This window comes from Pseudophryne corroboree, chromosome 4, assembly GCF_028390025.1.
Source record: "Pseudophryne corroboree isolate aPseCor3 chromosome 4, aPseCor3.hap2, whole genome shotgun sequence".
Lineage (NCBI taxonomy): Eukaryota > Metazoa > Chordata > Amphibia > Anura > Myobatrachidae > Pseudophryne > Pseudophryne corroboree.
In genome coordinates this window covers 268,555,723-268,570,723 of record NC_086447.1, presented here as the reverse complement: position 1 = coordinate 268,570,723, position 15,001 = coordinate 268,555,723, and the positions used below count along the sequence as shown (strand labels likewise).

The following is a 15,001-nucleotide window of genomic DNA, read 5'->3' as shown; positions in this document are numbered from 1 at the left end:
TGCCGCCCTTTCTGTTTACGTGGGCGACTGCCGTGATGTTATCCCACTGGATCAATACCGGCTGACCTTGAAGCAGAGGTCTTGCTAAGTTTAGAGCATTATAATTTTGCTCTTAGCTCCATCTATGTGGAGAGAATTCTCCAGACTTAATCACACTTCCTTGGAACTTTTTTCCCTGTGTGACTGTTCCCCAGCCTCTCAGGCTGGCCTCCGTGGTCACCGGCCTCCAATCCTGAATGCCGAATCTGCGGCCCTCTAGACGATGAGCACTCTGTAATCACCACAGGAGAGACACCCTTGTCCTTGGATATAGGGTTATCCGCTGATGCATCTGAGGATGCGATCCGGACCATTTGTCCAGCAGATCCCACCGAAGTGTTCTTGCGGGAAATCTGCCGAATGGAATTGCTTCGTAATAAGCCACCATTTTTACCAGGACTCTTGTGCAATGATGCACTGACAGTTTTCCTGGTTTTAGGAGGATCCCGATTAGCTCGGATAACTCCCTGGCTTTCTCCACTGGGAGAAACACGTTTTTCTGGACTGTGTCCAGAATCATCCCTAGGAACAGTAGACGTGTCGTCGGAAAAAGCTGCGATTTTGGAATATTTAGAATCCATTCGTGCTGTCGTAGAACTACTTAAGATAGTGCTACTCCGACCTCCAACTGTTCTCTGGACCTTGCCCTTATCAGGAAAGCGTCCATGTTTCTTTTAAGAAAAATCATCATTCCGGCCACTACCTTGGTAAAGACCCGGGGCGCCGTGGACAATCCAAACGGCAGCGTCTGAACTGATAGTGACAGTTCTGTACCAGGAACCTGAAGTACCCTTGGTGAGAAGGGCAAATTTGGACCTGTATGTAAGCGTCCCTGATATCCAGTGACACCATATCGTCCCCTTCTTCCTGGTTCGCTATCACTGCTCCGAGTGACTCCATCTTGATTTGAACGCTTGTATGTAAGTGTTCAAATATTTCAGATCTCACCGAGCCGGTTGGCTTCAGTACCACAATATAGTGTGGAATACTACCCCCTTCCTTGTTGTAAGAGGGGTACTTTGATTATCACCTGCTGGGAATACAGCCTGTGAATTGTGTGAGGGGGAGACGTCTCGAATTTCCCATGTACACCTGGGATACTACATGTAGGATCCCGGAGTTCCCTTGCGAGTGATTCTGAAACTCTTGAGATGACCCCCTACCGCACCTGAGTCCGCTTGTACGGCCCCAGCGTTATGCTGCGGACTTGGCAGAAGCTGTGAAGGGCTTCTGTTCCCGGGAATGGGCTGCTTGCTGCAGTCTTCTTCCCTTTCCTCTACCCCTGGGCAGATATGACTGGCCTTTGCCCGCCTGCCCGTATGGGGACGAAAGGACTGAGACTGAAAAGACTGTGTCCTTTTCTGCCGATATGTGACTCGGGGTAACAAAAGGTGGATTTTTCAGCTGTTGCCATGGCCACCAGGTCCAATGGACCGCCCCTTTATACGGCAATACTTCCATATGCCGTCTGGAATCTGCCTCACCTGACCACTATCGTGTCTTTGTCTGGCAGATATGTACATCACAATTACTCTTGATGCCAGAATGCAAATATGCCTCTGCGCATCACGCATATATAGAAATGCATCCTTAAAATGCTCTATAGTCAATAAAATCTTGTCCCTGTCAAGGGTATCAAAATTTTCAGTCAGGAAATCCGACCAAGCCCCCTCAGCGCTGCACATCCAGGCTGAGGCGATTGCTGGTCGTAGTATAACACCAGTATGTGTGTATATACTGTTATGATATTTTTCCAGCTTCCTATCAGCTGGCTCCTTGAGGGCGGCCGTATCTGGAGACGGTAACGCCATGTTTTTATAAGCGTGTGAGCGCCTTATCCACCCTAAGGTGTGTTTTCCCACTCGCCCTTACTTTTGGCGGGAAAGGGTATACCGCCCATAACTTTCTATCGGAGGAACCCCACGTATCATCACACACTTCATTTAATTTATCTGATTCAGGCAAAACTACAAGTAGTTTATTCCCACCCTACAAAATACCCTTATTTGTGGTACTTGTGGTATCAGAAATATGTAACACCTCCTTCATTGCCCTTAACATGTAACTTGTGGCCCTAAAGGAAAAATACGTTTGTTTCTTCACCGTCGACACTGGGGTCAGTGTCCGTGTCAGTGTCTGTCGACCGACTGAGGTAATTGGGCGTTTTTACAAGCCCCTGACGGTGTCTGAGACGCCTGGACCGATACTAATTTGTCCGCCGGCTGTCTCATGTCGTCAACCGGCTTGCAGCGTGTTGACATTATGACGTAATTCCATAAGTAAGCCATCCATTCCGGTGTCGACTCCCTAGAGAGTGACATCACCATTACAGGCAATTTGCTCCGTCTCCTCACCAACATTTTCCTCATACATGTCGACACACGCGTACCGACCTACAGCACACACACAGGGAATGCTCTGATAGAGGACAGGACCCACTAGCCCTTTGGGGAGACAGAGGGAGAGTTTGCCAGCACACACCAAAAGCGCTATAATGTATATAACAACCCTAGAAGGTGTTGTTTCTATATATGCGCTCTTAATATATATATATATATCGCCAATTTATGCCCCCCTTCTCTTTAACCCTGTTTCTGTAGTGCAGTGCAGGGGAGAGTGGGAGCCTTCCTCACCAGCGGAGCTGGGCAGGAAAATGGCGCCTGTGTGCTGAGGAGAATAAGCTCCGCCCCTTTCTCGGCGGGCTTTTCCTCCCGGTTTGTTTAATACTGGCCTGGGTTAAAATACATACATATAGCCTTAATGGCTATATGTGGTGTATTTCTTTTGCCAAATTAGGTATTTATATTGCTGCCCAGGGCGCCCCCAGCAGCGCCCTGCACCCTCCGTGACCGTGTCAGTGAGCCTGTGAGACAACAATGGCGCACAGCTGCAGTGCTGTGCGCTACCTCTATGAAGACTGAGAAGCCTTCTGCCGCCTGTCACCGGACCTCCGTCTCCGCCGTCTTCAGCGTCTGTAAGGGGGATCGGCGGCGCGGCTCCGGGACGAACCCCAGGCTGACCTGTGTTCCGACTCCCTCTGGAGCTCAGTGTCCAGTAGCCTAAGACTTCAATCCTCCTGCACGCAGGTGAGTTGCAAGTCTCTCCCCTAAGTCCCACGTTGCAGTGATCCTGTCGCCAGCAGGAATCACTGATTAGTTTAAACCTAAAAAAGACTTTTCTAAACAGCTCTATAAGAGAGCCATCCAGGTTGCACCCTACTCGGACGGGCACAGAAACCTAACTGAAGCTTGGAGGAGGGTCATAGGGGGAGGAGCCAGTACACACCATGTGACCTAAAAGGCTTTTTAGATGTGCCCTGTCTCCTGCGGAGCCCGCTATTCCCCATGGTCCTGACGGAGTCCCCAGCATCCACTAGGACGTTAGAGAAATGTAATTATCCCATTAATGAATAGAAAAAATATTAATAAGTTAATTTCCTGCCTTTTAAAAACTCTTACAGTGTGTACACCCCCTCCCTTCCAATCAACCAATAGACTTACCTTTTTAACACTTGCTGAATAATCTGAAACTATTTTTAATATGTTGTTTGTTTCAGGGAAGTCTTTGCAGACGTAAGGCTCTTCGGCACATATAACGCGAATCGCTAACCCCGGACCTGAAGCACAATGACACAAGATTACCCAATATAAGCTGCAGTGGAAAGTTAGACATATTAACACAAATGTGACAGCTATTTAAGAATGCAATAAAAAATTTAAAAAAAAATAAGGTGGGGTGTGAGCAATAAGCCTAAAAAGTACAAACCAATTCACAATGAGGTCATTCCGAAAGCTCTGTAATATGTAAAGATTTCCATACGTTGGTATTTAAGTTTTCAATTGTATCTAACCTTGTTATCTTTCAGCAAATTTAATTCAGGTTTTTCTGTAAAACCAATTTTTGTCAATTATACAAAATTATTTAAGAGGCACTTTCCTGTAAGATACCAGATGCATATACAGTGCTTTGCTAAAGTATTCACCCCCTTGGATTTTTACCTATTTTGCTACATTACAACCTGTAATTTAATTATTTATTTTTTTTATCTGAATTTTATGTGCTGGATATGCACAAAACGTCTAAGTTGGTGCAGTGAAATGAGAAAACTTTATATAAAAAATTTTTATAAATAAAAATTTGAAAATTGGCATGTGCATATGTATTCACCCCTTTGCTATGAAGCCCCTCAAAAGTTCTGGTGCAACCAATTACCTTCAGAAGCACATAATTAGTGAAATGAAGTCCACCTGTGTGCAATCTTATAGGCCCTACACACTGGCCTATCCGCCGCCGAGCTGTCCAACAGCGGATACGGCCGATCCGGCGGCGGAGGGGCAGTGACGGGGGGAGTGAAGTTTCTTCACCCCCCCCCCCGTCTGCACTGAAGTGCAGGCAAATATGGACGAGATCGTCCATATTGGCCTGCATGTACAGCCGACGGGGAACCAGCGATAAACGAGCGCGGGGCCGCGCAACGTTCATTAATGAACGATATCGTTCATATCGTGCAGTCATGTCGGCCAGTGTGTAGGGCCCTTAAGTGTCACATGATCTGTCAGTATCAACACACCTTTTCTGAAAGGTCCCAGAGGCTGCAACACCACTAAGCAAGAGGCACCACACCATGAAGACCAAGGAGCTCTCCAAACAAGTCAGGGACAAACTTGTTCAGAAGTACAAGTCAGGTTTGGGTTATAAAAAAAATAATAACCAAATCTTTGATGATCCCCCAGAGCACCATCAAATCCATCATCTTCAAATGGAAAGAACATGGTACCACAACAAACCTGCCAAGAGTGGGACGGCCACCAAAACTCACAGACCGGGCAAGGACGGCTATCAGAGAGGCAGCACAGAGACCAAAGGTAAACATGAAGAAGCTGCAGAGTTCCACAGCAGACACTGGTGCATCTGTGCATGTGACCACAATAAACCGTACACTCCATAGAGCTGGGCTTTATGGAAGAGTGGCCAGAAAAAATAGGATTTTAATACCTACCGGTAAATCCTTTTCTCTTAGTCCGTAGAGGATGCTGGGGACACTTCAAGAACCATGGGGTATAGACGGGATCCGCAGGAGACATGGGCACTTAAGACTTTGAATGGGTGTGAACTGGCTCTTCCCTCTATGCCCGTCCTCCAGACTCCAATCATAGGAACTGTGCCCAGGGAGACGTACATTTCGAGGAAAGGATTTATTGTTAAATTAAAGTGGGATATATACCAGCTCACACCACAAACACGCCGTACAACATGGCATTTAACAGAAATCCAGTCAATGGCATGAACAACGTCAGCAACAGGTTGACTACAACAGAAACACAACCTGTATGTAACATAACCAAAACTTAGCAAGTAAGAACTGCAGATAGAGTCCGCACTGGGACGGGCGCCCAGCATCCTCTACGGACTAAGAGAAAAGGATTTACCGGTAGGTATTAAAATCCTATTTTCTCATACGTCCTAGAGGATGCTGGGGACACTTAAAGAACCATGGGGTTTATACCAAAGCTCTAGAATGGGCGGGAGAGTGCGGATGACTCTGCAGCACCGATTGACCAAACACGAGAACCTCCTCAGCCAGGGTATCAAACTTAAAATTTAGCAAAAAGTGTTTGAACCCGACCACGTAGCTGCTCAGCAGAGTTGTAATGCTGAGACCCCTCGGGCAGCCGCCCAGGATGAGCCCACCTTTCTGGTAGAATGGGCCTCCACTGATTTCGTTAATGGCAATCCAGCCGTAGAATGAGCATGCTGAATCGTATTGCTTTGAAGCAGGAGTTCCAATCTTGTTGGCAGCATACAGGATAAACAGAGCTTCCGTTTTCCTAAGAGGAGCCGTTCTGGTGACATAAATCTTTAAAGCTCTGACTACATCGAGAGATTTTGATTCAGTAAAAACGTCAGTAGCCACTGACACCACAATAGGCTGATTAATGTGGAACGATGAAACCACCTTTGGCAGAAATTGTTGACGAGTTCTCAACTCTGCTCTATCTTCATGGAAGATTAAATACGGACTCTTGCGAGACAAAGCCGCCAACTCAGACACCCGCCTTGCGGATGCTAAGGCCAATCACATGACCACTTTCCAAGTGAGAAATTTCAACTCTACTTTCTGTAAAGGTTCAAACCAGTGAGATTGAAGGAACTGCAACACCACATTAAGATCCCATGGTGCCACTGGGGGCACAAAAGGAGGTTGGATGTGCAAAACGCCCTTCACCACCAAAGTCTGAACTTCTGGAAGGGAGGCCAATTCTTTTTGAAAGAAAATCGATAAGGCCGAAATTTGTACTTTTATGGAGCCTAACTTCAGGCCCGCATCCACACCTGCTTGCAGAAAATGGAGAAAACGCCCCAGCTGAAATTCTTCCGTAGGAGCCCTCTTGGATTCGCACCAAGACACACATTTTCTCCAAATACGGTGTAAATATTTTGCCGTTACTTCTTTTCTAGCCTGAAGAAGTGTGGGAATGACTTTACTTGGAATACACTTTCGGGCTAGGATCCGGCGCTTCAACCGCCAAACGTAGCCGCGGTAAGTCGTGATATACGCACGACCCCTGCTGTAACTGATCCTCTCGTAGAGGAAGAGGCCAGGGATCTCCTATGAGTAATTCCTGAAGATCTGGATATCAAGCACTCCTTGGCCAATCTGGAACAATGAGGATTGCTTGAACCTTTGTTCTTCTTAAGATCTTTTATCACTTTTGGAATGAGTGGAAGCGGAGGAAACACACCGACCGAAACACCCACGGTGTCATTAGAGCGTCCACTGCTATTGCTTGAGGGTCTCTTGACCTGGAACAATATCTCTGAAGTTTCGTGTTGAGGCGAGACACCATCATGTCTATTTGAGGAATTCCCCAAAGACTTGTCACTTCTGCAAACACCTCTAGATGAAGACCCCACTCTCCTGGATGGAGATCGTGTCTGCTGAGGAAGTCTGCTTCCCAGTTGTCCACTCCTGGAATGAAGATTGCTGACAGAGCACTTGTATGTCTTTCCGCCCAGCTGAGAACTTTTGTGGCCTCTGCCATTGCTGCTCTGCGTTCCGCACTGGCGGTTTGTGTGCGCTACTGCTGTTATATTGTCCGACTGGATTAGTACGGGCAGGTTTCGAAGGAGACGTTCCGCTTGCAGAAGACCGTTGTAAATGGCTCTTAACTCTAGAACGTTTATGTGTAGACAAACTTCCTGGCTTGACCATCTTCCCTGGAAGTTATCCCCCTGAGTGACTGCTCCCCAGCCCCGGAGACTTGCATCCGTTGTTACCAGGATCCAGTCCTGGATCCCGAACCTGCGTCCTTCTAGGAGGTGAGAGCTGTGCAGCCACCACAGGAGTGAGATTCTGGTCTTGGAGGACAGGATTATTTTACGGTGCATGTGTAGATAGGATCCGGACCACTTGTCCAACAAGTCCCACTGAAAAACTGGCATGGAACCTGCCAAATTGAATGGCCTCGTAGGCCGCCACCATCTTTCCCAGCAAACAAGTGCATTGATGGATCGACAGTCTCGCCGGTTTCAGAATCTGTCTGACCAAACTCTGGATTTCCAGAGCTTTTTCTTCTGGAAGAAACACACTGTAATTCTGTGTCCAGAATCATTCCCAAGAACGACAGCCGTTTTGTCGTATTCAACTGTGATTTTGGCAAGTTTAGGATCCAACCATGTTGTTGTAGAACTGTCAGGGATAGCGTAATGTCCTGCACCAGCTTGTTTTTGGATCTTGCCTTTATCAGGAGATCGTCCAATTAAGGGATAATTGTGACTCCTTTGCCTGCGAAGCAGAACCATCATTTCCGCCATTACCTTGGTAAAAATCCTCGGAGTCGTGGACAGACCAAACGGCAACGTCTGAAATTGGTAATGATAATCCTGAATAGCAAACCTCAGGTAAGCCTGATGCGGAGGATATATGGGGATGTGTAAGTAGGCATCCTTTATGTCGACCGACACCATGAAATCCCCTTCCTCCAGACTGGAAATCACTGCTCGGAGAGATTCCATCTTGAATTTGAACTTTCTTAGGTAAAGATTGAGGGACTTTAGGTTCAGAATTGGTCTGACCGAACCGTCCGGCTTCGGGACCACAAACAGGCTGGAATAAAAGCCTTCTCCCTGTTGAGACTGGTGGACCCTGATAATGACTTGATTTAGGCATAACTTTTGTATTGCATCGCATACAACCTTCCTGTCCAGAAGAGAAGCTGGTAAGGCCGATCTGAAAAATCGGTGAGGGGGAACGTCTTGAAACTCCAGTTTGTACCCCTGGGACACTATCTCTAAAACCCATGGGTCCAGGGCCGAACGAGCCCAGAATTGACTGAAGAGTTGTAGACGTGCCCCCACCGGTGCGGACTCCCTCAGAGGAGCCCCGGCGTCATGTGGTGGATTTGGCAGAAGCTGGGGAGGACTTCTGCTCCTGGGAAGCTGCGACGGCTGGAGATCTTTTACCTTTTCCTCTTCCCCTATTAGCGAGGAAGGAATAGCCTCGGCCTTTTTTGTATTTATTTGGCCGAAAGGACTGCATCTGAAAATGGCCTTTCTTCTGTTGTGGAGGAACATAAGGCAAAAAAGACGACTTACCCACGGTAGCCATAGATACCAATTCAGTGAGACCATTACCGAACAAGACACCACCTTGATAATGTCTATTATCTTACAGGAAAGAAAGCTATACCTTATACACACTTAGAATACACTTTACCATGGAGCCGCTGCGGCCGCTAAACTTCGTACACACGCTACGTACTTTATACACTGTTTGCGTACGGAGTCCCGTATCACTGTACGGACTTAGCGTACAAACGCTGCGCTGGGGGTACAAAGTACACACAGCGCACACACACCCAGAGATACACTTTAAACCTTTACAGTAATGCAATGCAATGATAAAATAAGAATTTACTTACCGATAATTCTATTTCTCGTAGTCCGTAGTGGATGCTGGGGACTCCGTCAGGACCATGGGGAATAGCGGCTCCGCAGGAGACAGGGCACAAAAGCAAGCTTTTAGGATCACATGGTGTGTACTGGCTCCTCCCCCTATGACCCTCCTCCAAGCCTCAGTTAGGTACTGTGCCCGGACGAGCGTACACAATAAGGAAGGATCTTGAATCCCGGGTAAGACTCATACCAGCCACACCAATCACACCGTACAACTTGTGATCTGAACCCAGTTAACAGTATGATAACAAAGAAGTAGCCTCTTAAAAAAGATGGCTCACAACAATAATAACCCGATTTTTGTAACAATAACTATGTACAAGTAATGCAGACAATCCGCACTTGGGATGGGCGCCCAGCATCCACTACGGACTACGAGAAATAGAATTATCGGTAAGTAAATTCTTATTTTCTCTAACGTCCTAGTGGATGCTGGGGACTCCGTCAGGACCATGGGGATTATACCAAAGCTCCCAAACGGGCGGGAGAGTGCGGATGACTCTGCAGCACCGAATGAGAGAACTCCAAGTCCTCTTTAGCCAGAGTATCAAATTTGTAAAATTTTACAAACGTGTTCTCCCCTGACCACGTAGCTGCTCGGCAAAGTTGTAATGCCGAGACCCCTCGGGCAGCCGCCCAAGATGAGCCCACCTTCCTTGTGGTGTGGGCTTTTACAGTTTTAGGCTGTGGCAGGCCTGCCACAGAATGTGCAAGTTGAATTGTGCTACAGATCCAACGAGCAATCGTCTGCTTAGACGCAGGAGCACCCATCTTGTTGGGTGCATACAAGATAAACAACGAGTCAGATTTTCTGACTCCAGCTGTCCTTGAAATATATATTTTCAATGCTCTGACAACGTCCAGTAACTTGGAGTCCTCCAAGTCGCTAGTAGCCGCAGGCACCACAATAGGCTGGTTCAAGTGAAAAGCCGAAACCACCTTAGGGAGAAAATGAGGACGTGTCCGCAGTTCTGCCCTGTCCGAATGGAAAATCAGATATGGGCTTTTGTACGATAAAGCCGCCAACTCTGAAACTCTCCTGGCTGAAGCCAGGGCCAATAGCATGGTTACTTTCCATGTAAGATACTTCAAATCTACCGATTTGAGAGGCTCAAACCAATGAGATTTGAGAAATTCCAAAACTACGTTTAGATCCCACGGTGCCACTGGAGGCACAATTGGGGGTTGTATATGTAGTACACCCTTGACAAAAGTTTGTACTTCAGGCACTGAAGCCAATTCTTTCTGGAAGAAGATTGATAAGGCCGAAATTTGAACTTTAATAGACCCCAATTTGAGGCCCATAGACAATCCTGCCTGCAGGAAATGTAGGAATCGACCCAATTGAAATTCTTCCGTTGGGGCCTTCTTGGCCTCACACCACGCAACATATTTTCTCCAAATGCGGTGATAATGTTGTGCGGTCACTTCCTTCCTAGCTTTAATCAAGGTAGGAATAACTTCCTCTGGAATGCCCTTTTCTTTTAAAATCCGGCGTTCAACCGCCATGCCGTCAAACGCAGTCGCGGTAAGTCTTGGAACATACAAGGTCCCTGCTGAAGCAGATCCCTTCTTAGAGGTAGAGGCCACGGATCTTCCGTGAGCATCTCTTGAAGTTCCGGATACCAAGTTCTTCTTGGCCAATCCGGAGCCACTAGTATTGTTCTTACTCCCCTTTTCCGTATAATTCTCAGTACCTTTGGTATGAGAGGCAGAGGAGGAAACACATACACTGACTGGTACACCCACGGTGTTACCAGAGCGTCCACAGCTATTGCCTGAGGGTCTCTTGACCTGGCGCAATATCTGTCCAGTTTTTTGTTGAGGCGAGACGCCATCATGTCCACCTTTGGCTTTTCCCAATGGTTCACAATCATGTGGAAAACTTCCGGATGAAGTCCCCACTCTCCCGGGTGAAGGTCGTGTCTGCTGAGGAAGTCTGCTTCCCAGTTGTCCACTCCCGGGATGAACACTGCTGACAGTGCTATGACATGATTTTCCGCCCAGCGAAGAATCCTTGCAGCTTCTGTCATTGCTCTTCTGCTTCTCGTGCCGCCTTGTCTGTTTACGTGGGCGACTGCCGTGATGTTGTCCGACTGGATAAACACCGGCTGACCCTGAAGCAGCGGTTTCGCCAAGCTTAGAGCATTGTAGATCGCTCTTAGCTCTAGTATATTTATTTGAAGAGACGTCTCCAGGTTTGACCATACACCCTGGAAGTTTCTTCCCTGTGTGACTGCTCCCCAGCCCCGTAGGCTGGCATCCGTAGTCACCAGGACCCAGTCCTGTATGCCGAACCTGCGGCCCTCTAACAGATGGGCACTCTGCAACCACCACAGGAGAGACAACCTTGTCCTTGGTGACAGTGTTATCCGCTGATGCATGTGCAGATGCGATCCGGACCATTTGTCCAGCAGATCCCACTGAAATATTCGTGCATGGAATCTGCCGAATGGAATTGCTTCGTAAGAAGCCACCATCTTTCCCAGGACTCTTGTGCATTGATGTACTGACACATTTCCTGGTTTTAGGAGGTTCCTGACAAGTTCGGATAACTCCCTTGCTTTCTCCTCCGGGAGAAACACCTTTTTCTGAACCGTGTCCAGAATCATTCCCAGGAACAGCAGACGTGTTGTCGGGGACAATTGAGATTTTGGAAGATTCAGAATCCACCCGTGTTGTTGAAGCACTACTTGGGTTAGTGCTACACCGACTTCCAGCTGTTCTCTGGACTTTGCCCTTATCAGGAGATCGTCCAAGTAAGGGATAATTAATACGCCTTTTCTTCGTAGAAGAACCATCATTTCGGTCATTACCTTGGTAAAGACCCGAGGTGCCGTGGACAAACCAAACGGCAGCGTTTGAAACTGATAATGACAGTCTTGTATCACGAACCTGAGATACCCTTGGTGTGAGGGGTAAATTGGGACATGCAGATAAGCATCTTTTATGTCCAGGGACACCATGAAGTCCCCTTCTTCCAGATTCGCTATCACTGCTCTTAGTGACTCCATCTTGAACTTGAATTTCTGTATGTACAGGTTCAAGGATTTCAGATTTAGAATAGGTCTTACCGAACCGTCCGGCTTCGGTACCACAAATAGTGTGGAATAATACCCCTTTCCCTGTTGTAGGAGGGGTACCTTGACTATCACCTGCTGAGAATACAGCTTGTGAATGGCTTCCAATACCGTCGCCCTTTCTGAGGGAGACGTTGGTAAAGCAGACTTTAGGAAACGGCGAGGGGGAGATCTTTCGAATTCCAACATGTAACCCTGAGATACTATCTGCAGGATCCACGGGTCCACCTGTGAGCGAGCCCACTGATTGCTGAAAATCTTTAGTCGACCCCCCACCGCTCCTGAGTCCGCTTGTAAAGCCCCAGCGTCATGCTGATGGCTTTGTAGAACCCGGGGCGGGCTTCTGGTCCTGGGCAGGGGCTGCTTGCTGCCCTCTCTTACCCTTTCCTCTGCCTCGTGGCAGATAAGACTGTCCTTTTGCCCGCTTGTTTTTATAGGAGCGAAAGGACTGCGGCTGAAAAGACGGTGTCTTTTTCTGTTGGGAGGGGGTCTGAGGTAAAAAAGTGGATTTGCCGGCAGTTGCCGTGGCCACCAGATCCGATAGACCAACCACAAATAATTCCTCTCCTTTATATGGCAATACTTCCATATGCCTTTTGGAATCCGCATCACCTGACCACTGTCGCGTCCATAAACTTCTTCTGGCAGATATGGACATCGCACTTACTCTCGATGCCAGAGTGCAAACATCCCTCTGAGCATCTCGCATATAAAGAAACGCATCCTTTAATTGCTCTAGAGTCAATAAAATACTGTCCCTATCCAGGGTATCAATATTTTCAGTCAGGGAATCCAACCACACTACCCCAGCACTGCACATCCAGGCTGAGGCTATTGCTGGTCGGAGTATAACACCAGTATGCGTGTATATACTCTTCAGGGTAGTTTCCAGCCTCCTATCTGCTGGATCCTTGAGGGCGGCCGTATCTGGAGACGGCAACGCCACTTGTTTTGATAAACGTGTGAGCGCTTTATCCACCCTAGGGGGTGTTTCCCAGCGCGCCCTAACCTCTGGTGGGAAAGGGTATAATGCCAATAACTTCTTAGAAATTAGCAGTTTTCTATCTGGGTTAACCCACGCTTCATCACACACGTCATTCAATTCCTCTGATTCTGGAAAAGCTACAGGTAGTTTTTTCACCCCCCACATAATACCCCTTTTTGAGGTACCTGCAGTATCAGAGATCTGCAAAGCCTCCTTCATTGCCGTGATCATATAACGTGTGGCCCTATTGGAAAATACGTTTGTTTCTTCACCGTCGACACTAGATTAATCTGTGTCGGTACCTGTGTCGACTGACTGAGGTAAGGGACGTTTTACAGCCCCTGACGGTGTCTGAGACGCCTGAGCAGGTACTAACTGGTTTTCCGGCCGTCTCATTTCGTCAACTGACTTTTGTAATGTACTAACATTATCACGTAATTCCATAATTAAAGCCATCCATTCCGGTGTCGACTCCCTAGGGGGTGACATCACCATTACCGGCAATTGCTCCGCCTCCACACCAACATCGTCCTCATACATGTCGACACACACGTACCGACACACAGCAGACACACAGGGAATGCTCTTATCGAAGACAGGACCCCACTAGCCCTTTGGGGAGACAGAGGGAGAGTTTGCCAGCACACACCAAAAGCGCTATAAAATGTATATAAACAACCCTAAAAGGTGTTGTTTTTGTTATATGCGCTTTAAATATATAAATATCGCCAAAATATGCCCCCCTTCTCTTTGTTACCCCGTTTCTGTAGTGCAGTGCAGGGGAGAGTCCTGGGAGCCTTCCTCACAGCGGAGCTGAGCAGGAAAATGGCGCTGTGTGCTGAGGAGAATAAGCCCCGCCCCCTATCCGGCGGGCTTTTCTCCCGGGTTTTGAGATATCTGGCCTGGGTTAAATACATACATATAGCCTCAATGGCTATATGTGATGTATTCTTTGCCATCAAAGGTATTAAATATTGCTGCCCAGGGCGCCCCCAGCAGCGCCCTGCACCCTCCGTGACCGTTCAGTGTGAAGTGTGTAGCAACAATGGCACACAGCTGCAGTGCTGTGCGCTACCTTCATGAAGGCTGAAGAGCCTTCTGCCGCCTGTTTCCGGACCCTCGATCTTCAGCATCTGTAAGGGGGATCGGCGGCGCGGCTCCGAGACGAACCCCAGAGTGACCTGTGTTCCGACTCCCTCTGAAGCTATGTCCAGTAGCCTAAGACTCCAATCCATCCTGCACGCAGGTGAGTTGAAAATCTCTCCCCTAAGTCCCTCGATGCAGTGAGCCTGTTGCCAGCAGGACTCACTGAAAATATTAAACCTAAAAACTTTTTCTAAGCAGCTCTTTAGGAGAGCCACCTAGATTGCACCCTGCTCGGACGGGCACAAAAACCTAACTGAGGCTTGGAGGAGGGTCATAGGGGGAGGAGCCAGTACACACCATGTGATCCTAAAAGCTTGCTTTTGTGCCCTGTCTCCTGCGGAGCCGCTATTCCCCATGGTCCTGACGGAGTCCCCAGCATCCACTAGGACGTTAGAGAAAACACTTTAAACCTTAGCAGGGCAATGAAGACACGACACCAATTGTGATTTAACCGCTGGGTTCCGACACCACAGTGGATTATTGCTGAAAGGGGGTTACAATACAAATAATACAATACAATATAACAGAGTAAATGGCTACATTCAATGGTACATACTTGAGTAGATTCGCTTGCGCTTCCTGGCCCGGTCCTCGGTCATCAAATAGATAACTTTGTGAGTCTTGTGTCTCACCAGGCCAGAAGCAGGCTCTCTTTATACACTTCTTCCAAAAGCAATACAATGGATACTGTAATCCCTTTGTCCATTGGACACAGGAATGCACTTTTACAGTACAGGAGAGGTCATAGGTCGGTTTGAATAGGTAGGCGATGTCTTTCCCAACTGCACTTGTGGGT

General features: G+C 47.8%; 1 protein-coding gene across 2 annotated transcripts in view; it reads right to left on the bottom strand.

The window, feature by feature from the left end:
- Positions 1 to 15,001, bottom strand: part of GMPS (guanine monophosphate synthase) — a 170,924-nt gene that overhangs the window by 48,724 nt on the left and 107,199 nt on the right. For both annotated transcript variants that reach the window (XM_063916114.1, XM_063916113.1), the window contains one exon: positions 3,540 to 3,655. In XM_063916114.1, coding sequence (XP_063772184.1) covers positions 3,540 to 3,655 — 116 coding nt within the window. The remainder of the gene's footprint in view (positions 1 to 3,539; positions 3,656 to 15,001) is intronic.